The sequence below is a fragment of the Cherax quadricarinatus genome, chromosome 83 (assembly GCF_038502225.1).
Source record: "Cherax quadricarinatus isolate ZL_2023a chromosome 83, ASM3850222v1, whole genome shotgun sequence".
In the NCBI taxonomy this organism is placed as follows: domain Eukaryota; kingdom Metazoa; phylum Arthropoda; class Malacostraca; order Decapoda; family Parastacidae; genus Cherax; species Cherax quadricarinatus.
This window is the reverse complement of record NC_091374.1, coordinates 17718734-17741057: the sequence shown is the minus strand read 5'-3', so window position 1 is coordinate 17741057 and position 22324 is coordinate 17718734. Positions and strand designations below refer to the sequence as shown.

Below are 22324 nucleotides of genomic sequence, written 5' to 3'. Positions count from 1 at the left end.
GTAATTAGTGTTACTGAATTTCATCCACTAACTGGGATGCATTTAATCTCGATAAATGTTAAAGGCTAATTTTGCTGTTTTTATTAATAATTATGTAGTGCATGTAGTTTATAATGAATTGTGGTAGCTGTGTTCTCTAAATTTATGTTCATTGTAAAGAATTTATGAAAATAAAGTTCAGAAAACTTGAATTTTATGGATAATTTTTCTAACACTCATTTTTAAGTTGATAGTTTGATGATACCATAACAGCACCTAGACACTTCCTTATTTTACTGACCAGTCACATTCTGATGTGAGAATATCTTCACGAATGTTTGTGTTTGTTCTCATTTTAGGGACTGTGAAAGTTTCTTTGGAAAAGAGAGTTTGAGTCCAATCCAAGATGATGATGATGTAACTTGTATCACACACTTTTCTAAAGTGGTACCTTTGGAAGGTGGGGAGGTAAGTTATAGCTGGTTTTAAATGCAGTCTCCATGCTGTATATTGTAGTATTCTTTAACCCCTTCAGGGTCCAAGGCCCAAATCTGAAGTGGTGCCCCAGTGTCTCAAGAATTTTCAAAAAAAATTTTTTTATTTTTTCTTATGAAATGGTAGAGAATCTTTTTGTGAAGGTAATAAAACAAAAAGTACGAAATTTGATGGAAAATTGACGAAATTATGCTCTCGCGAATTTTGATGTGTCAGCGATATTTACGAATTGGCGATTTTGCCGAATTTGACTCCCATTTTAGGCCAATTATATTATTCCAGTCAACCAAATTCTTAGCAATTTCACTAGTATTACTTCTATTCTATCGATTGAGCACAAGAAATCGCCAAGTCAACTGTATCAACTAAAAAATTAAAGTGATCGGAAATTGTTAATTTGGCCAATGTAACACAAAGTTCAAAATATTCCAATTTCAAAATAGGGTCCAGAATAAACAATGTAGGTATTTCTGGAACTAAACTAACATTTCCTCTGTTCATTAGTTACATTTTGAGGCTTTACAAATAAATTCCATTTTGATTTTTTATTCACATAATGAATTTTTATTCACACCAAAAAATAGAAGATTTACTGTTATGCAATACTGTAATAATTGTATAAATATCATCACCATATTTGTGAATGCATATTAGACCCACCAGCTGGCGTGTATTAGACATGTGAGGTCGTTTGTTTACTCTTGAATATCGTCAAAAATTTAACATTTCTGCTACTTTGAGCTCAGTTTCAAGCCATTTCCAATGCTAAAACCAATCAAAATCATCTCTATTTTTGTAATATGTCTTCCATTCTATCAAATGAGACCAAGAAATCGCAAATACAACTATAAAAAAAAATACGAAAAAACACTGCAAAATCGCTGTTTTAATCGAAAAATCATGATTTCAGTTTTTTTCTCTCATTATACACAGTGTGCTGCAGGATCTGTTTTATGTGGTGCACACATACCACATAGATGTATTCTCTCATATCTTGGCCCAAATGTACCACTCACAGTTTATCAGAGTGAACTGAGCTCATGACGTAGATCTACGGTTTGGACCCTGAACGTAAAGCCGTAGATCTACGGGACGGACCCTGAAAGGGTTAAATTTATTTTATTTTTATGATTGCATGGATAAGGTGTTGTTTCTCAGATTGTTAGGTAAAAGGACACATTTGCAACTAATGTGTTATATTATTGTGCCAACAATAAAATGTCACATTAATTGCACGTGTGTCCTTTTACCTAACATATTATCGTTAATTCTACCAATATTATCACTTTTTTCAGATTGTTGTATCTCTTCTAAATAATAGACCATCAGCAAATAGTTTCTTCAATTCAACAGTTCTGCAAGAATTCACGAGAGCCACCAATGTTCGGCTTCGCTTATTGCGCACCAAAACTCTACTTGGTCACCTCATGTCTGTTGCAAGACAAGATCCAACTGTCACAAGAAGGGTAAGCAATTAACCTGTAATCTTCAGAATACTCTGCTGTATTCAATATATTTTTACCTATACTTTAAGACCTTCGTAATAGGTACTTCAGCTTTCCAAATACATATATGACTTATTTTTAACTATGAAAAATACATATGTATAATGCCTATAATATTCAAGTATAGAGGATAAATAAAAAATGTACTAATAAAATGGTAACGGTTTTGAGGAGGTGTATTTGTATGTCTTGATCACTGAAGCTCTCACTTCACATGGCGAGGATCTGCGTTCGATTCCCAGCGTGGGTAGAAACATTGTGTGTGTTTCTTTACGCTGGTTGTCTGTTAACCCATCAGTAAAATGGGTACCTGGGTGTTAGTCGACTGGTGTGGGTTGCATCCTGGGACAAGGACCTGATTTGCCCAAAATGCTTTCTATACAGTAGTATGTCATTGATGTCAGTTAGGCCTATATACCATGTACTGTACATGTACTTGCAGTAAATAAAGATGTTATTTTTTTTTAAAAAACTCGGCCGTCTCCCACTGAGGCAGGGTGACCCAAAAAGAAAGAAAATCCCCAAAAAGGGAATTAGAAAAGCAAAAAGAGATTATGAGGTTAAAGTTGCAAGAGAATCGAAGACTAACCCAAAAGGATTCTTTCAGGTATACAGAAGTAAGATCAGGGACAAGATAGGCCCACTCAAAAGTTCCTCGGGTCAGCTCACTGACAGTGATAAGGAAATGTGTAGAATTTTTAACACATACTTCCTCTCAGTTTTTACACAGGAGGATACCAGTGATATTCCAGTAATGATAAATTATGTAGAACAGGACGATAATAAACTGTGCACTATTAGGGTCACAAGTGACATGGTCCTTAGGCAAATAGATAAATTAAAACCTAACAAATCCCCAGGCCCTGATGAACTGTATGCAAGGGTTCTAAAGGAATGTAAAGAGGAGCTTAGCACACCTTTGGCTAATCTTTTCAACATATCACTACAAACTGGCATGGTGCCAGATAAGTGGAAAATGGCAAATGTGATACCTATTTTCAAAACAGGTGACAGGTCCTTAGCTTCGAACTATAGACCAATAAGCCTAACCTCCATAGTGGGAAAATTTATGGAATCAATAATTGCCGAGGCAGTTCGTAGCCACCTTGAAAAGCATAAATTAATCAACGAATCTCAGCATGGTTTTACAAAGGGACGTTCCTGCCTTACGAATTTATTAACTTTTTTCACTAAGGTATTTGAGGAGGTAGATCATGGTAACGAATATGATATTGTGTATATGGACTTCAGTAAGGCTTTTGACAGGGTCCCACATCAGAGACTATTGAGGAAAATTAAAGCACATGGAATAGGAGGAGAAATTTTTTCCTGGATAGAGGCATGGTTGACAAATAGGCAGCAGAGAGTTTGCATAAATGGGGAGAAATCAGAGTGGGGAAGCGTCACGAGCGGTGTTCCACAGGGGTCAGTGTTGGGCCCCCTGCTGTTCACAATCTACATAAACGACATAGATGAGGGCATAAAGAGCGACATCGGCAAGTTTGCCGATGACACCAAAATAGGCCGTCGAATTCATTCTGACGAGGACATTCGAGCACTCCAGGAAGATTTGAATAGACTGATGCAGTGGTCGGAGAAGTGGCAGATGCAGTTTAATATAGACAAATGCAAAGTTCTAAATGTTGGACAGGACAATAACCATGCCACATATAAACTAAATAATGTAGATCTTAATATTACGGATTGCGAAAAAGATTTAGGAGTTCTGGTTAGCAGTAATCTGAAACCAAGACAACAGTGCATAAGTGTTCGCAATAAAGCTAATAGAATCCTTGGCTTCATATCAAGAAGCATAAATAATAGGAGTCCTCAGGTTGTTCTTCAACTCTATACATCCTTGGTTAGGCCTCATTTAGATTATGCTGCACAGTTTTGGTCACCGTATTACAGAATGGATATAAATTCTCTGGAAAATGTACAAAGGAGGATAACAAAGATGATCCCATGTATCAGAAACCTTCCCTATGAGGATAGACTAAGGGCCCTGAAACTGCACTCTCTAGAAAGACGTAGAATTAGGGGGGATATGATTGAGGTTTATAAGTGGAAGACAGGAATAAATAAAGGGGATGTAAATAGTGTGCTGATAATATCTAGCCTAGACAGGACTCGCAGCAATGGTTTTAAGTTGGAAAAATTCAGATTCAGGAGGGATATAGGAAAGTACTGGTTTGGTAATAGAGTTGTGGATGAGTGGAACAAACTCCCAAGTACCGTTATAGAGGCCAGAACGTTGTGTAGCTTTAAAAATAGGTTGGATAAATACATGAGTAGATGTGGGTGGGTGTGAGTTAGACCTGATAGCTTGTGCTAACGGGTCGGTTGCCGTGTTCCTCCCTTGAGTCAATGTGACTTGACCTGACTAGGTTGGGTGCATTGGCTTAAGCCGGTAGGGACTTGGACCTGCCTCGCATGGGCCAGTAGGCCTTCTGCAGTGTTCCTTCGTTCTTATGTTCTTATGTTCTTACATAAAAACCGGCTTCCCTGAATCCCCTCACTAAATATTACCCTGCTCACATTCCAGCAGCTCGTCAGGTCCCAAATACCATTCATCTCCATTCGCTCCTATCTAACGCGCTCACGCACTCTTGCTGGAAGTCCAAGCTCCTCACCCACAAAACCTTTACCCCCTCGTTCCAACCTTTTCGAGAGACAACCCCTACCCCGCCTTCCTTCTCCTATGGATTTATACGCTCTCCATGTCATTCTACTTTGATCCATTCTCTCTAAATGACCAAACCACCTCAACAACCCCTCTTAAGCCCTCTGACTAATACTTTTATTAACTCCACACCTTCTCCTAATTTCCACACTCCATATTTTCTGCATAATATTTACGCCACACATTGCCCTTAGACAGGACATCTCCATTGCCTCCAACTGCCTCCTCGCTGCAGCATTTACAACCCAAGTTTCACACCCATATAAGAGTGTTGGTACCACTATACTTTCATACATTCCCTTCTTTGCCTCCATAGATAACGTTTTTTGTCTCCACATATACCTCAACGCACCACTCGCCTTTTTTCCTTCATGAATTCTATGATTAACCTCATCCTTCATAAATCCATCTGCTGACACGTCAACTCCCAAATACGTATCTGAAAACATTCACTTCTTCCATACTCCTCCTCCCAAATTTGATATTCAATTTTCCTTTATCTAAATCATTTGATACCCTCATCACCTTACTCTTTTCTGTGTTCACTTTCAACTTTGTACCTATTATTATTATTATTATTATTATTATTATTATTATTATTATTATTATTATTATTATTATTATTATTATGTACAGTACAAACATTGCAGTCCTACACATATAGAATGTGGTAATGTATGCATGCATTCGCAATGCATATTGTATTTGCATTAGTGTTTATGAGCTATACAGTTATGCAAATTAATATTTTTAATAATGTTATATGCTTTCACATCAAATGGAAAATAAACTTTAATTGACCTCTAGTACTCTTGCATCATGTGCATTTGTGACATTCAACAAACAAAATTAGTTTTAATCTCAAAATAGCTTCAATAAGGCAAATTATAAATTATATAATATGTAATTAAAAATGTATTTGTCCAGGCTCAAAATGCCATACAAAATAAAGGACTTTATATAAAGTTGTTTATACAGCACATGTCAATTACCCTAATTATGTATATAATGTACTGTACGATAGGAATAAAGTTTATTTTGTATAATGTGCTGTACTCCATTTAATAAGAATAACGTTTGTTTTGTTATGTATTTTAATTATTGAGGGTTGATGTGCAACTCTTAATATTATAGAAAATGACTATTTTACATGTTCTTTTCAGTATTTTTACTCCATCAAAGACATCAGTATTGGAGGAAGGTGTGTGTGCAATGGTCATGCTGATGTTTGTGATATAACAGATCCAAATGACTTGTACAAGTTGCAGTGTCGATGTCAGCACAACACTTGTGGTTCTCAGTGTGAGACTTGTTGCCATGGATTTATACAGAAAAAATGGAGACCAGCTAATTACCAAGATAGCTTTGTTTGTGAACGTAAGTAGTTCTTTTGCCAACACCATTGAGGTTCATGTTGATCTGGCCTTGACCCACCAGGAAGCCTAGTCTGGGACTGGGCTGCAAGGGCATTAACTTCTGATAACATCATTAAGGTATCCTGTTTCAGGTGTAAAATTTACTGAACCCATTTTGTTGGGATTGACTGATTTTGCAATTGCTTAACCCTTTGACTGTTTCGGTTGTATATATACGTCTTAAGAGCCACCGTGTTTGACGTGTATATACTCAAAAATTCTAGCGGCTTCAAATCAAGCAGGCGAAAGCTGGTAGGCCCACATGTGAGAGAATGGGTCTGTGTGGTCAGTTTGCACCATATAAAAAAAATCCTGCAGCATTCAGTGCATAATGAGAATTTTTTTTTTTTTTTTATTAAAATGCCAGTTTTGTGGTATATTTTCATATAGTATTTATGGTTGTATTCTCGTTTTCTTGGTCTCATTTGATAGAATGAAAAACATATAGAAATACTGATATTGATTGGTTTTACTATGAAAAGAACCTTGAAATAGAGCTCAAAGTAGGGGAAATGCTTGATTTTTGCCGATGTTCAAAAGTAAACAAATGATGTCATTGTCCAATAAATGTCCAACTAGCCATTCTAATAAGCAGTCATGAATGGGTTGACATTATTTATACAATTATTGCAGTATTCTGCATAACAGTAAATCTTCTGTTTTTTGTTTGAATACAAATTCAAAATAGAAAGCAAGAGTAATATCAGAGGGGCCTGGAGACATGACTGATGAACAAAGAAAATGTTATTTTAAAGCCAGGAATGTCTGCACTGTCCATTCTGGACCCTATTTTGAAATTGGCATATTTTTTAATTTGCGTGAAATTGGCCAAATTGCAAATTTCTGACCACGTTATTTAGTAGTTGAAATTGGTAAATGGAAGTTTCCTGTGCTCATTCGATAGAACAAATGAAGTTCTAAAGAAATAGCTATGAGTGTGGTCGACTGGAACAATGGAATTAGCCAAAAATAGGGCTCAAAGTGGGCGAAGTCGCCGATTCGTAAATATTGTCGAGGTCACTAACTTCGTGAGAGCATAATTCCACAAGTTTTCCATCAAATTTCGTTTTTTTGTTGTCATTACCATCGGGAAAAGATTTTCTATCATTTCGTAAGAAAAATATTTTTTTTTTTTTTCTCAAAAATTTTTCGACACCAGAAGACACCTCAGGACTTGGGGTTTCGACAGTCAAGGGGTTAAATATGCTTGTGCTAGTTTTGAGGTTAGATAATAGTGTAATAAGGAAGTACAGTAGTAAAATATGCTACCAAAGCACTAATCTGTTTCAGGGGCTAAATAACTGTAAGCTAATGGTAAAAGAATGTAATAAAACAATGCTGTAGTATATTGTGTGTGTAATGAGAGGCATTTCTAAAACTGGCAATACTGATTGGGGAAAGAAGCAAATGACCTAGTATATACAGTAGGGCCCCCACTTGTGTGTCAGGTTAGGTTTCAGGCTACTGCTGGAAAGCGGGCATCGCCGGAAAGCAGAACTCCATTTTTTCCAATTGTAAATGCACATAGATACCAGGTAACAAGTTTACACTAACATATTAAGTTAACAATAGAACTTGGCATTAAAAAACAATAAAAAGTAAAATACACACACAGTACACTCATTACTTACCTCAAAATATTTGTAGTCGTAATGTAGGGTGAGAGTTAAGTAGTATTTATTGTAAGAGGTCAGGTGTGGGAGGTATGGTAGCCCTCCTGGTCACCCTACCCACACATAATATGCTACGACATTTAAAGTGCCCTAGAGCGATAAAATACATATACAGTACACTCATTACTTACCTTAAAATATTTGTAGGTCTTAATGTAGGGTGAGAGGTGAGTAAAAGAGATAAAACGAATAAACGGGAGGGAGAGAATGAATAAATGAGAGAGGACAGAGACACGGAGTATGTAGACAAGCAGATGAACACGTCTGGTTATAGTTCATACATGTTCATTTCCATCTTTGTTTATGAGTGAGTAAATTTTTATTCAGGTACAGGTACACATAAATACAGTTACATAGATTATCATACATAGCAGCATATGTGTAGATTGCCTGGGATAACCCCCAAAAATAAAGTCAGACAGAGTGACTTATTTCCATTGGAGTGAACCTTATACCATAATATAAACACCTTACATTGTGTACAAGTTGTCTCCACATTGGTACTGTAGAATAAATAAAGAGCAATACTCCCATTTTCAGGTATCAAACCATTTTTAGAAGGAAAGAAGCTTTGAGGGAAGGCATACAAAAGGAATAATTTTCTACAGTTACTCCCAGTAATACTATTGTGTACACATTTTCTTTGGTGTTGAACTAGAGAAAACATTATTCTTTATGACACACTGACAAAACGACTGAAAAAATCTCAAATTTATGTTAATTTATTCTGCTGTGAGGTGTATTTATCATGTTTATATGTTATGTAGCATGTTTATTATATAATTTTGAAAAAAAAAAATATTATAAATGGATTAATCAGAATGTATTAACATGATATATGACATTTAACGCTTAACCCGTAAACGGTCCAAACGTACATAGACGTTTTTTCAACATTTGAAAGTATGTAAAAAAAATAGATCTTCTTTTTGTTTTTCTACATTTGAAAATGTGTAAAAAACTTTGATCTACTTTTTTTTTTTGTTATACTTGAAAATATGTAAAAAAACCTTAGATCTACTTTTGTAGCACTACACATGTGAACATAGATCTTCTTGGACCGTTTACGGGTTAACAGTCCAAATATATATATATACGTTTTTTCAGCATTTGAGAGTATGTAAAAAAATGTACATCATCTTTTTTTTTTTTTCATTTGAAAATGTGTAGAAAAACTTTTATCTACATTTTTTTTTTGTTATATTTGAAAATATGTAAAAAAAACATAGATCTACTTTTGGAGCACTACGGATTTGAACGTCGATCTATTTGGACCGTTTAAGGGTTAATGCACCTAAGAGTGATTATTATTCCATTTTATCGCTATTATCATTATTAATGTGGCATCTTCAGGACTAATAAGACACCCTTAAAGGTTTTAATGTGTACCTGCATGCCAGCACAGTAAGTTTATTTAGGTACAGGTACACATAAATATAATTATCAGAGTATATATACATGTATATATGGAATATGAAATAACTTTAAAACACTTCAGATTTTGGAAAATTTTCAGACATAATGGAGAGAAGCTCACAGAGAATATAAACAAACCAGGTGGTGCACAGTGACCGTATTAGAGAGTGAGGTGGGGGGAGCCGTATAGAAAGGTTTGGTCATAATTTTAAATGTCTGTATTAGCAGAACACCATACAGTAAGGCCATACTGTAACGATTTCTACCTGACAGAGGTAGCCAATTCCAAAATATGGAACTGTTTAGGAAAATATACTGTATAAATACAGTAACACGAGGAATTTAAAAGTAAAAAATTATAATACAGATATCCCAGGAAAGGGAATTTTATCAATTTTTAATAGTTATACTTTCTGCCTAGGATGGGGAAAAGGTAGAGGGTAAAAAATATAAATTATATAGTGTTCACGTAAAAAATACAAGTACGTACAGTGGACCCCCGCTTTACGATCACCTCCCAATGCGACCAATTATGCAAGTGTATTTATGTAAGTGCGTTTGTACGTGCATGTTTGGGGGTCTGAAATGGGCTAATCTAATTCACAATATTCCTTATGGGAACAAATTCGTTCAGTATTGGCACCTGAACATACTTCTGGAATGGAATATTATCGTAAACCGGGGGTCCACTGTAAATAGATCTGAGGGGATAGCACATTTGCAATCCAAATTTTTTGGTATAGACCTAATCAGTTTTACCAGGTAGGTGTAATAATATTGTTGATAAGTTATATATATAATCAGAATGCTACCTGTGGAGGTGAAACTTAAGAGAATTTGGAAACATATTAAGGAAGATAAATATGCCTTGCACGACAGGTAACTTCAAGAATGCATGTCACTATGACTTTTCTCAAAATTGTCCAGTGAACTGGAAATGTATCTATGTTTGAGGATATGTTAGTAGCATTCCTCACAGCAGTCTCTGATACAAACACTCAGGATAGTATTATTCACCATTTGCAACTAGAGTTAAAGAATAACCTTTGGACTCATAATTATTTATAAAGTCCTTTTTTGATATAAATTCAAGTGGTCTGTTAGACTTATTAAAATACACTTAAGAACTGATACCTTGGTGTCAAGCTCTACATCTCTAAGCAGTGTCTTCTTGTCCTGTTTTTCTTTTTTGATAATCATTTCAGCCTTTGTCCAGTCCCTTTGATGTGCATACTTGTGTTCAAGTATTCTTGTGTAAAGGCTCCTTCACACAGGCGATGAGGCTGTTACTCCCATTGCTTCCTCTGAATATCTTAATAATAGTCTCTTGTGGTTGTAGTATGTACCCGTGTCACGTTCTTTTCATTCCTTCAATGGCTAATACCTTAAATGATGCTTCAGTGCTTTACAGTACTTATACAGTATTGGATGTACTGTATATTGCAGATTTTATGGTAAACTTGTGAATTAAGTGATGCCTTCTAGTCCCAGTAAGTAGTTTCTAGTCCTAGTCTGTCTGGATTAATGAGCTTTGATTGTACAGTAGACCCTCATATTACACAGTAGTTACGTTCCTGAAAATGCTGTGTTAGATAAATCTGTGTAAAGTAAACTGAAGAACTCATGGGGAAAATAGGGTCACGTTCCTGGGATCCCTCCAAAAGCCAAGTGACTTTTTTTTTTTTTTTTTAGACATCTAGATCTTAAAAAATAAAAACAATAATTTTGTGTTTGTTGCTTAAGACTACAGATGCAACAGAAATAATATTATTTATCTTAAATTGTGGTTTCTGGTGTATGTCAGTGATTGTGAAGAGAGTGGAGATGTATGGTGTGGCCCTACTGGGCTGAGGCGGATGGTTGTTAGTTGTCGGCAGAAGTGGATGGTTGAGGCTTGGTACTAAAGTCGATGTATTAGAGTGTGCAGAAATTCTGTAATGGATCTCTGGCTTCTTTTACCCTACTAGGTTGGAGTCCGAGTCCATTGATTCAACTTGCTTTTCCATCACTTTTCTTGTGTAGTTATGCTTGAATGACTTAACTCCCTGATCCAGTGGTTGTATTAAAGATGTTGTATATAGAGGTAAAAATACAACCTTTACATGTGGGGTCACGTCCAGCAAAGCATCTGGATGAGTATGGGAATTATCAAGAATGAAGAGAGCCTTGAATGCAAGGTTCTTCCTGTGCAGGTAAAACTTAACTCCAGGAATAAAATGATGCTTAAACCAATCAATAAATATTTCCTCTGTCATCCATGCTGACTGGTTTGACCTCTAAATTACTGGTAAGGGGTTTTTATCTACACCTTTCAAAGCACGAGGATTCTTAGAGCAGTAAATAACCTCACCTGACGTATTACTGCAAAGGACTAAGGTGAAGCGATTCTTTGCTGCCTTGAAGCCTGGTGCAGCCTTGTGGAGACAGTGGTCTCACCCACAGCCAGGTGGTGGCCTGAGCTAGGGAAATATCCCATGGGGGATGCTACGAATTTTTTCCCCTTCTGCAAACTGAACCGTGTTAAGTTAATTTTATGAAGTGTAGTATAAAATTATGCTGCAATCTTTCATTAGTGCAATAACCAAAATGTGCCAAATAAATACATGTAATATGAGGGTCTAGTGTATATTTAGGTCACACATAATTGATGCTTTAAAAAATCTAACTATTAGTTATTCATTCCACAAAGCTAGTTATGTAAGTATATCTTGTGTTTGCATGACTTGTGACTGGTTTTGAGTTTTTTTTCACCCTCACAGCCCAGCCTGAATCTATACATACTTCTCTGTTGACAGACTGTTCAGTTAGGCTGTTGCTGCCTGATCAACCAGGCTGTGCTAGTAGTGATCTAGTTACATCTGACAATATTTCTTACATCTGTTTGTATCAGGTTGAATTGTCATAGATCATGGACATTAACCCTGAAACGGTCCAAATAGATCAACGTTCAAATCCGTAGTGCTCCAAAAGTAGATCTATGTTTTTTTTTACACATTTTCAGATGTAAAAAAGAAAAGATGATGTACATTTTTTTACATACTTTCAAATGTTGAAAAAAATGTATATACACGTTCGGACCATTTAAGGGTTAACAACCTTCTTTGATTTTGGACATGGCACATTCCACACTTTCTCCTGTATCTCTCATTACATTATTATTGTAGTGCAGATTGCAGATGTGACTTTTAATTTTATTTTTGATAAATCTTTATTCAGATTAAGTATTGCCTAAAGTATTACTTTTAAGTAAAGTATAAAATTTTCTTTCAGCCTGTAACTGCTATGGCCATACAGATGAGTGCATTTACAGTGAAGAAGTAGATAAACAAAGACTTTCTCGGGACATCTATGGCCAGTTTGAAGGTGGTGGTGTGTGTCAAAACTGTCAACACAATACTGAGGGTATCAACTGTGACCAATGCAGGTCTGGCTATTATAGACCCTATGAAAAAGAACTCAATGATACTGATGTCTGCCAACCCTGCGACTGTAATGTGTTCTACTCAACTGGGAATTGCGCACAAGGAACCGGGCAATGTGAATGTCGGCCAGAATTTCTACCACCACTTTGTAATGCCTGTAATGATGGTTACTATGATTATCCTAATTGTAAGCCTTGTGACTGTCATAGAAGTGGCACCATTGGTGGTGTTTGTGAGGTGGGTGGTGGGCAGTGTCCATGCAAGGATAATTATGAAGGACTCAACTGTAACCAGTGTGCTCCTAACTTTTATAACTTCCCAGATTGCTTACCATGCAATTGCAGTGAAATTGGATCATTAGACAACAATTGTGATGTAAAAACTGGACAGTGCAACTGTAAAAATGAATTTGGAGGCCGTACCTGTGATCGATGTGAACATGGCTACTATGATCATCCTACCTGTACTTGTAAGTACTCTTACAAATATCACATTGTTATTGCTCTTTAGAAACAGTGCAGCAGAATAGGAGGACTAAGAGGGTGTATAAAGTAAGGATGGAAGGAAGGTGGGATAGGGATCATTCCAGTAAGGGTTGGAAGGAAGCAATAAAGGTGACTTTGAGTTCTAAGGGGTTAAGCATCCAACAAGCTTCTGTAAGTGTGTTAGACTGAAAGTGAGTGAAGACAAGTAGTTTTCATGGCCTGATGTGCTTTAGGAGTGTGAGCAAGGTAACAATCATGTAGAGATTCAGAAAAACTAGCTAGTCAGACTTGAATTCTGGTGGTGGGAAGTACAGTGCCTTTACTCTCATGGAGGGGGTGGGAATGTTGCATTTCAGAATGCTAATTGAATTGTGATATCTGGGCACCTCTAACAAAACTGAATAATGGTGAATGTATTGTACTTCCTTTGAGTCACCCTACCTTGGTGGGTCAAAAAAAAATCTTGTGTGAAAGACTTCAGATTATCATATTTGAATTAAAGTACTATAAACACTACAGTAAAAAGTGAGAAACATCTTCAACAGGAAAATAAAACTGGTAAAAAGAGATCTGTATATTTGGGCCTGAGTCACACGCTGAAATATACAAGTCTCTTTTGCCTGTACATATTTCATTTTACTGTCCAAGGGGTTTCTCACTTTACTGTCATACACAAGCTAATTATTGTTTTTTCCACCAGTCTGTAACTGTGATGCTCAAGGCACTGAAGAGGAAATCTGTGACAAGGGCACTGGAGAATGCCTGTGCTTGAGTGGGTTCAGTGGTAATCGTTGTGATAGTAGTGCTCCAGGGTTCTGGGGATATCCTCTCATTCAGAGCTGTGGATGTCATGAGAGAGGTTCAGCATCATCCATCTGTGATGCATCTGGAGACTGTGCCTGCCTACCTGGCTTCTCTGGTCGAGCTTGTAATCAGTGCAGCCCTGGATACTACAGTTTTCCTGATTGTATTCCATGTAATTGTGATCAGGCAGGAAGTATTGGTATTTCTTGTAACAGAGAAGGAAAATGCCAGTGCAAGCCAAACTATAGTGGAGTTCATTGTGATACGTGCCATGAAGGTTTCTACAATTTTCCTTTATGTGAAGGTAAGTTAGAATATTACTGTTATTAATGACATTAAACCAGTTTGCTCTTCAGATACCAAAGATTTATGTCTTTGCCAAGTATGTGTTACTGACATACCTAATGATTAGGGTTTAGGTTTGTTTCTTGACATTGTTTTTCGAATTTTAAGGATTTGCATTTTGGTTTACACTTCCTGGTACTACTAATCTTGGCTCTAACCATGTGAAAACTTGTGAATACTAAATACAGTAGAGCCCCACTTGTACGGCAGGCTAGGTTTCAGGCTACTGCCGGAGAGCGGACATTGCTGGAAAGCAGAACACCATTTTTTTTCCACTTTAAATGATATAAATGCCAGATAACAAGTTTACACTAGCATGTATTAAGTTAGCAATAGAACTAGGTATTAAAAAACAATAAAAAGTAAAATACATACACAGTACACTCATTACTTAAAATATTTGTAGTCTTAATGTGGGGTGAGAGGTGAGTAGTATTTACTGTAAGAGGTAAGGCATGATAGTCAAGTGGGGTAGGTATGGCTACCTGGCGGGGTAGAAATATTTTGACATGTTTCCTTAGACCTGTTGTCCTGTTCACCTAGCAGCAAGTAGGTACCTGGGTGTTAGTTGACTGGTGTGGGGTCGCATCCTGGGAGACAAGATTGAGGACCCCAATGGAAATAAGACAGACAATCCTCAATGACACACTGCCTTTCTTGGGTTATCCTCGGTGGCTAACCCTCCAGGGTTAAAAATATGAACGAAATCTTATCTTATTTAAAGCGCCCTAGAGTAATAAAATGCGTATACAGTACACTTATTATTTACCTGAAAATATCTGTAGTCTTCCGAGGTAGTAGGTTGGTAAACAGCAGCCATCTTGGGAGGTACTACCGTCCTGCCAAGTGAGTGTAAAATGGAAGCCTGTAATTGTTTTACATGATGGTAGGATTGCTGGTGTCCATTTTTCTGTCTCATAAACATGCAAGATTTCAGGTAAGTCTTGCTACTTCTACTTACACTTAGGTCACACTACACATACTTGTACAAGCATATATATACACACCCCTCTGGGTTTTCTTCTATTTTCTTACTCATTCTTGTTCATGTTTATCTCCTCTTATCTCCATAGGAAAGTGGAACAGAATTCTTCCTCCATAAGCCATGTGTGTTGTAAGAGGCAACTAAAATGCCAGGAGCAAGGGGCTAGTAACCCTTTCTCCTGTATAAATTACTAAATTTAAAAAGAGAAATTTTTGTTTTTCTTTTTGGGCCACCCTGCTTCGGTGGGATATGGCCGGTTTGTTGAAAGAAAAAAAAGAAAGTTTCCTTAGACCTGTTGTCCTGTTCACCTAGCAAATAATAGAGCCTACTAGACTGGAGAATACACTAGACCTCATCTTCACTAACAATGATGATCTGATAAGAAATGTCACCATATCAAAAACAATATACTCAGATCACAACACAATTGAGGTTCAGACATGTATGCGTGGAGCCCCAGACCGACATAATGAGACTAGTCACGAGGGAGCATTCACCAAATTCAACTTCAATAACAAAAACATAAAGTGGGACCAAGTAAACCAAGTCCTAACCGATATAAGCTGGGAAGATATACTAAGCAACACAGACCCCAACGTATGCCTAGAACAGATTAACTTGGTGGCACTTGATGTATGCACAAGGCTTATTCCTCTAAGAAAAAGGAGGAGTAGATGTAAAATAGAAAGAGACAGGCGCTCCCTTTACAGGCGACGGAAAAGAATAACAGAGCGGCTAAAAGAGGTCAATATATCTGAAATGCGTAGGGAGACACTGGTCAGAGAAATAGCAAGCATCAAACTCAAGCTAAAGGAATCTTATAGGAGTCAGGAATCGCGGGAAGAACTAAAAGCCATAAATGAAATCGAAAGAAACCCAAAGTATTTCTTCTCCTATGCCAAATCAAAGTCGAGAACAACATCCAGTATTGGGCCCCTACTTAAACAAGATGGGTCCTACACAGATGACAGCAAGGAAATGAGTGAGCTACTCAAGTCCCAATATGACTCAGTTTTTAGCAAGCCACTAACCAGACTGAGAGTCGAAGATCAAAATGAATTTTTTATGAGAGAGCCACAAAATTTGGTTAACACAAGCCTATCCGATGTTATCCTGACGCCAAATGACTTCGAACAAGCGATAAATGACATGCCCATGCACTCTGCCCCAGGGCCAGACTCGTGGAACTCCGTGTTCATCAAGAACTGCAAGAAGCCCCTATCACGAGCCTTTTCCATCCTATGGAGAGGGAGCATGGACACGGGGGTCGTCCCACAGTTACTAAAAACAACAGACATAGCCCCACTCCACAAAGGGGGCAGTAAAGCAACAGCAAAGAACTACAGACCAATAGCACTAACATCCCATATCATAAAAATCTTTGAAAGGGTCCTAAGAAGCAAGATCACCACCCATCTAAAAACCCATCAGTTACACAACCCAGGGCAACATGGGTTTAGAACAGGTCGCTCCTGTCTGTCTCAACTATTGGATCACTACAACAAGGTCCTAAATGCACTAGAAGATAAAAATAATGCAGATGTAATATATACAGACTTTGCAAAAGCCTTCGACAAGTGTGACCATGGCATAATAGCGCACAAAATGCGTGCTAAAGGAATAACAGGAAAAGTCGGTCGATGGATCTATAATTTCCTCACTAACAGAACACAGAGAGTAGTCGTCAACAGAGTAAAGTCCGAGGCAGCTACGGTGAAAAGCTCTGTTCCACAAGGCACAGTACACGCTCCCATCTTGTTCCTCATCCTCATTTCCGACATAGACAAGGATGTCAGCCACAGCACCGTGTCTTCCTTTGCAGATGACACCCGAATCTGCATGACAGTGTCTTCCACTGCAGACACTGCAAGGCTCCAGGCGGACATCAACCGAATCTTTCAGTGGGCTGCAGAAAACAATATGAAGTTCAACGATGAGAAATTTCAATTACTCAGATATGGTAAACACGAGGAAATTAAATCTTCATCAGAGTACAAAACAAATTCTGGCCACAAAATAGAGCGAAACACCAACGTCAAAGACCTGGGAGTGATCATGTCGGAGGATCTCACCTTCAAGGACCATAACATTGTATCAATCGCATCTGCTAGAAAAATGACAGGATGGATAATGAGAACCTTCAAAACTAGGGAGGCCAAGCCCATGATGACACTCTTCAGGTCACTTGTTGTATCTAGGCTGGAATATTGCTGCACACTAACAGCACCTTTCAAGGCAGGTGAAATTGCTGACCTAGAAAATGTACAGAGAACCTTCATGGCGCGCATAACAGAGATAAAACACCTCAATTACTGGGAGCGCTTGAGGTTCCTGAACCTGTATTCCCTGGAACGCAGGCGGGAGAGATACATGATTATATACACCTGGAAAATCCTAGAGGGACTAGTACCGAACTCGCACACGAAAATCACTCACTACGAAAGCAAAAGACTTGGCAGACGATGCAACATCCCCCCAATGAAAAGCAGGGGTGTCACTAGCACGTTAAGAGACCATACAATAAGTGTCAGGGGCCCGAGACTGTTCAACTGCCTCCCAGCATACATAAGGGGGATTACCAACAGACCCCTGGCAGTCTTCAAGCTGGCACTGGACAAGCACCTAAAGTCGGTTCCTGACCAGCCGGGCTGTGGCTCGTACGTTGGTTTGCGTGCAGCCAGCAGCAACAGCCTGGTTGATCAGGCTCTGATCCACCAGGAGGCCTGGTCACAGACCGGGCCGCGGGGGCGTTGACCCCCGGAACTCTCTCCAGGTAAACTCCAGGTAAACCCCTCTGGGTTTTCTTTTATTTTCTTTCTAGTTCTTGTTTATCTCCTCTTACCTCCATGGGGAAGTGGAACAGAATTCTTCCTTTGTAAGCTGGGAGCAAGGGGCTAGTAACCCCTTCTCCTGTATGTATTACTAAATGTAAAAGGAGAAACTTTCATTTTTCCTTTTAGGCCACCCCACCTCGATGGGATACGGCCGGTGTGTTGAAAGAAACGTAGATCTGTAGTCTTAATGTAGCGTGAGAGGTGAGTAAATAAGATGCAACAAATGAATGAGAGAGAGAGAGAACAAGTAAATGAAAGAGAACAGAGCCACAGAGTCTGTAAACAAGCAAACGAACGTGTCTGGTTATGGTTCATACACGTTCATTTTCATGTTTGTGAAGCTTATATCATAATATAAACACCTTACATTGTGTACAAGTTGTCTCTTCGTCGGTACAGTAGAATAAATAAAAAGCAACACTCCCATTCTCATGTAACGCACCATTTTTAGAAGGAATGGCACTGTGTAGTATGATTCACTTCAAATCTTCAATGTAAACTTATGCCATACTGTGCACAATCTTTTCACATGCTTTGATGTACAGGGACCTGGGCATATGCAATGTGGAGATTCCTTTCTTGGATTGCACAGCAGCTGAAATACATCTAGTTTTTGCTACTTTTCATATTCAATTTTAATTTTCTTTCCAGATTCCCTTGTAATATATAATTAACTTTTCATATTTGGTTAAGGATATTTTGTTTGAAGTAAATATTCTCTTTCTTCAGAATGTAATTGTAACCCAGCTGGTGTACTAGAGACCTTTGGTGGCTGTGGTGATGCTCCAGTTGGTGAGTTATGTCAGTGTAAGGAGCGTGTCACGGGACGTATATGTGACCGCTGTAAACCACTCTTCTGGGACCTGAGGCAAGACAACCCTCTAGGCTGTGATGATTGTGGCTGCTACTCTCCAGGCACAGTTGGTGGGATGGCATCGTGTGAGTCTGAAACTGGCCAGTGTTTCTGCAAGCCAGGAGTAATTTCTCGTCGGTGTAATGAATGTCGAGATGGCTCATATAATTTGATTGAGGATAATTTGTTCGGGTGTTCTGACTGTGGCTGTAACCCAGGTGGTTCAGTGGATAATGTATGTGATAAAAATACTGGACAGTGTCGGTGCAGACCACGTGTTACAGGCCAGCATTGTGACCAGCCACTTCAGCTTCATTATTTTCCTACACTCTACCAGCTGAAGTTTGAAGCAGAAGATGGCCACACCCCTCATAACACAGCAGTAAGGTAAACAAAAATTCTCAATGTATATTTCCATTCTTGTAGTTTATCATTTCAGTTGTAGCCATCTCTAAACGTAATATTCTGACTTGCTCTATTCCCATGCATGAAATTAATCCCAGGTAGTCTTCCGTATTCTATTTCCATGAAATTGGTTGCCTTCCCATCACTTTAAAACCATTTTTCACCTGTGTATCCTCCTTGGATGAATACCATCAACTCATAATTAACCAAAAATTTGGAGATCAAATAATGTTTAAGTGGAATATGAACAAAAAAAGCCTTTTAATATTTTCTCCAAAATTACTTTTTTATGAAGTTTACATGAACATTTCTTGAAATATTCACTCTGATCTTAGTAATTAGTCATAATTGATATGATTTGCTATTTTTCTTGAAATGGGGATTACTGTATTTTGTGTCTTTAAAGTGGAAACATACCATCATGGACCTCAACCCTTTCAGGGTCCCCAGGCCCTCTCCCAGACTTGTTTTCAGGGTTGCCCAAATTTAAAAAAAAAATAAAAAAAATTTTTCTTATGAGAAGATCGAGAATCTTTTCCCGATCATAATGGCACCAAAAATATGAAATTTGATGGAAAACTTATGGAATTATGCACTCGTGAAGTTAGCAGTCTCGACGATGTTTAGGCATCGGCAATTTTGCCCACTTTGAGCCCTATTTTTGGCCAATTCCAGTGAACTAGTCGACAAAAATCATAACTATTTCGCTAGAATTCCATTTTTTTCTATCGAAGGAGTACAAGAAACCACCCATTTACCGATTTCAACTATCCAATACAGTGGTCAGAATTTAGCAATTTTACCAATTTCACACAAATTTCAAAAGATGCCAATTTCCAAATAGGGTTCAGAATAAACAAGAAAGACATTCCTGGCACTAAAATAACATTTCCTCTGTTCATTAGTCACGTCCACATGCCCCTCTTACATTCTTTTGCTTTCCACTTTGAATTTTTATTCTAACAAAAAATAGAAGATTTACTGTTATGCAGACTACTGCATTAGTGTAGAAATGGTATAAATAATATCGGCGCACTTTTTTTTTTTTCTTCAACAAGTCGGCCGTCTCCCACCGAGGCAGGGTGACCCAAAAAAGAAAGAAAATCCCCAAAAAGAAAATACTTTCATCATCATTCAGCACTTTCACCTCACTCACACATAATCACTGTTTTTGCAGAGGTGCTCAGAACACAACAGTTTAGAAGCATATACATATAAAGATACACAACATATCCCTCCTAACTGCTAATATCCCAAAACCCCTCCTTTAGAGTGCAGGCATTGTACTTCCCATTTCCAGGACTCAAGTCCGGCTATATAAAAACCGGTTTCCCTGAATCCCTTCACTAAATATTACCCTGCTCACACTACAACAGATCGTCAGGTCCCAAATACCATTCGTCTCCATTCACTCCTATTGAACATGCTCATGCACGCCTGCTGGAAGTCCAAGCCCCTCGCCCACAAAACCTCCCTTACCCCATCCTTCCAACCTTTTTGAGGACGACCCCTACCCTGCCTTCCTTCTCCTACAGATTTAAATGCTCTCCATGTCATTCTACTTTGATCCATTCTCTCTAAATGACCAAACCACCTCAACAACCCCTCTTCAGCCCTCTGACAAATACTTTTATGAACTCCACACCTTCTCCTAATTTCCACACTCCGAATTTTCTGCATAATATTTACACCACACATTGCAATGGGCTAGTAACCCCTTCTCCTGTATACATTTACTAAAAAAGAGAAGAAGAAAAACTTTATAAAACTGGGATGCTTAAATGTGCGTGGATGTAGTGCGGATGACAAGAAACAGATGATTGCTGATGTTATGAATGAAAAGAAGTTGGATGTCCTGGCTCTAAGCAAAACAAAGCTGAAGGGGGTAGGAGAGTTTCAGTGGGGGGAAATAAATGGGATTAAATCTGGAGTATCTGAGAGAGTTAGAGCAAAGGAAGGGGTAGCAGTAATGTTAAATGATCAGTTATGGAAGGAGAAAAGAGAATATGAATGTGTAAATTCAAGAATTATGTGGATTAAAGTAAAGGTTGGATGCGAGAAGTGGGTCATAATAAGCGTGTATGCACATGGAGAAGAGAGGAATGCAGAGGAGAGAGAGAGATTTTGGGAGATGTTAAGTGAATGTATAGGAGCCTTTGAACCAAGTGAGAGAGTAATTGTGGTAGGGGACCTGAATGCTAAAGTAGGAGAAACTTTTAGAGAGGGTGTGGTAGGTAAGTTAGGGGTGCCAGGTGTAAATGATAATGGGAGCCCTTTGATTGAACTTTGTATAGAAAGGGGTTTAGTTATAGGTAATACATATTTTAAGAAAAAGAGGATAAATAAGTATACACGATATAATGTAGGGCGAAATGACAGTAGTTTGTTGGATTATGTATTGGTAGATAAAAGACTGTTGAGTAGACTTCAGGATGTACATGTTTATAGAGGGGCCACAGATATATCAGATCACTTTCTAGTTGTAGCTACACTGAGAGTAAAAGGTAGATGGGATACAAGGAGAATAGAAGCATCAGGGAAGAGAGAGGTGAAGGTTTATAAACTAAAAGAGGAGGCAGTTAGGGTAAGATATAAACAGCTATTGGAGGATAGATGGGCTAATGAGAGCATAGGCAATGGGGTCGAAGAGGTATGGGGTAGGTTTAAAAATGTAGTGTTAGAGTGTTCAGCAGAAGTTTGTGGTTACAGGAAAGTGGGTGCAGGAGGGAAGAGGAGCGATTAGTGGAATGATGATGTAAAGAGAGTAGTAAGGGAGAAAAAGTTAGCATATGAGAAGTTTTTACAAAGTAGAAGTGATGCAAGGAGGGAAGAGTATATGGAGAAAAAGAGAGAGGTTAAGAGAGTGGTGAAGCAATGTAAAAAGAGAGCAAATGAGAGAGTGGGTGAGATGTTATCAACAAATTTTGTTGAAAATAAGAAAAAGTTTTGGAGTGAGATTAACAAGTTAAGAAAGCCTAGAGAACAAATGGATTTGTCAGTTAAAAATAGGAGAGGAGAGTTATTA

The 22324-nt window shown here is 38.0% G+C and overlaps 1 protein-coding gene across 2 annotated transcripts in view; it reads left to right on the top strand.

Moving 5' to 3' along the window:
- LanA (laminin subunit alpha) overlaps nucleotides 1-22324 on the top strand; it is a gene marked incomplete at its 3' end in the record, with an annotated part of 194735 nt that overhangs the window by 61344 nt on the left and 111067 nt on the right. For both annotated transcript variants that reach the window (XM_070102874.1, XM_070102875.1), the window contains 6 exon segments: nucleotides 339-447; nucleotides 1770-1940; nucleotides 5826-6039; nucleotides 12437-13057; nucleotides 13774-14181; nucleotides 18771-19281. In XM_070102874.1, coding sequence (XP_069958975.1) covers nucleotides 339-447; nucleotides 1770-1940; nucleotides 5826-6039; nucleotides 12437-13057; nucleotides 13774-14181; nucleotides 18771-19281 — 2034 coding nt within the window.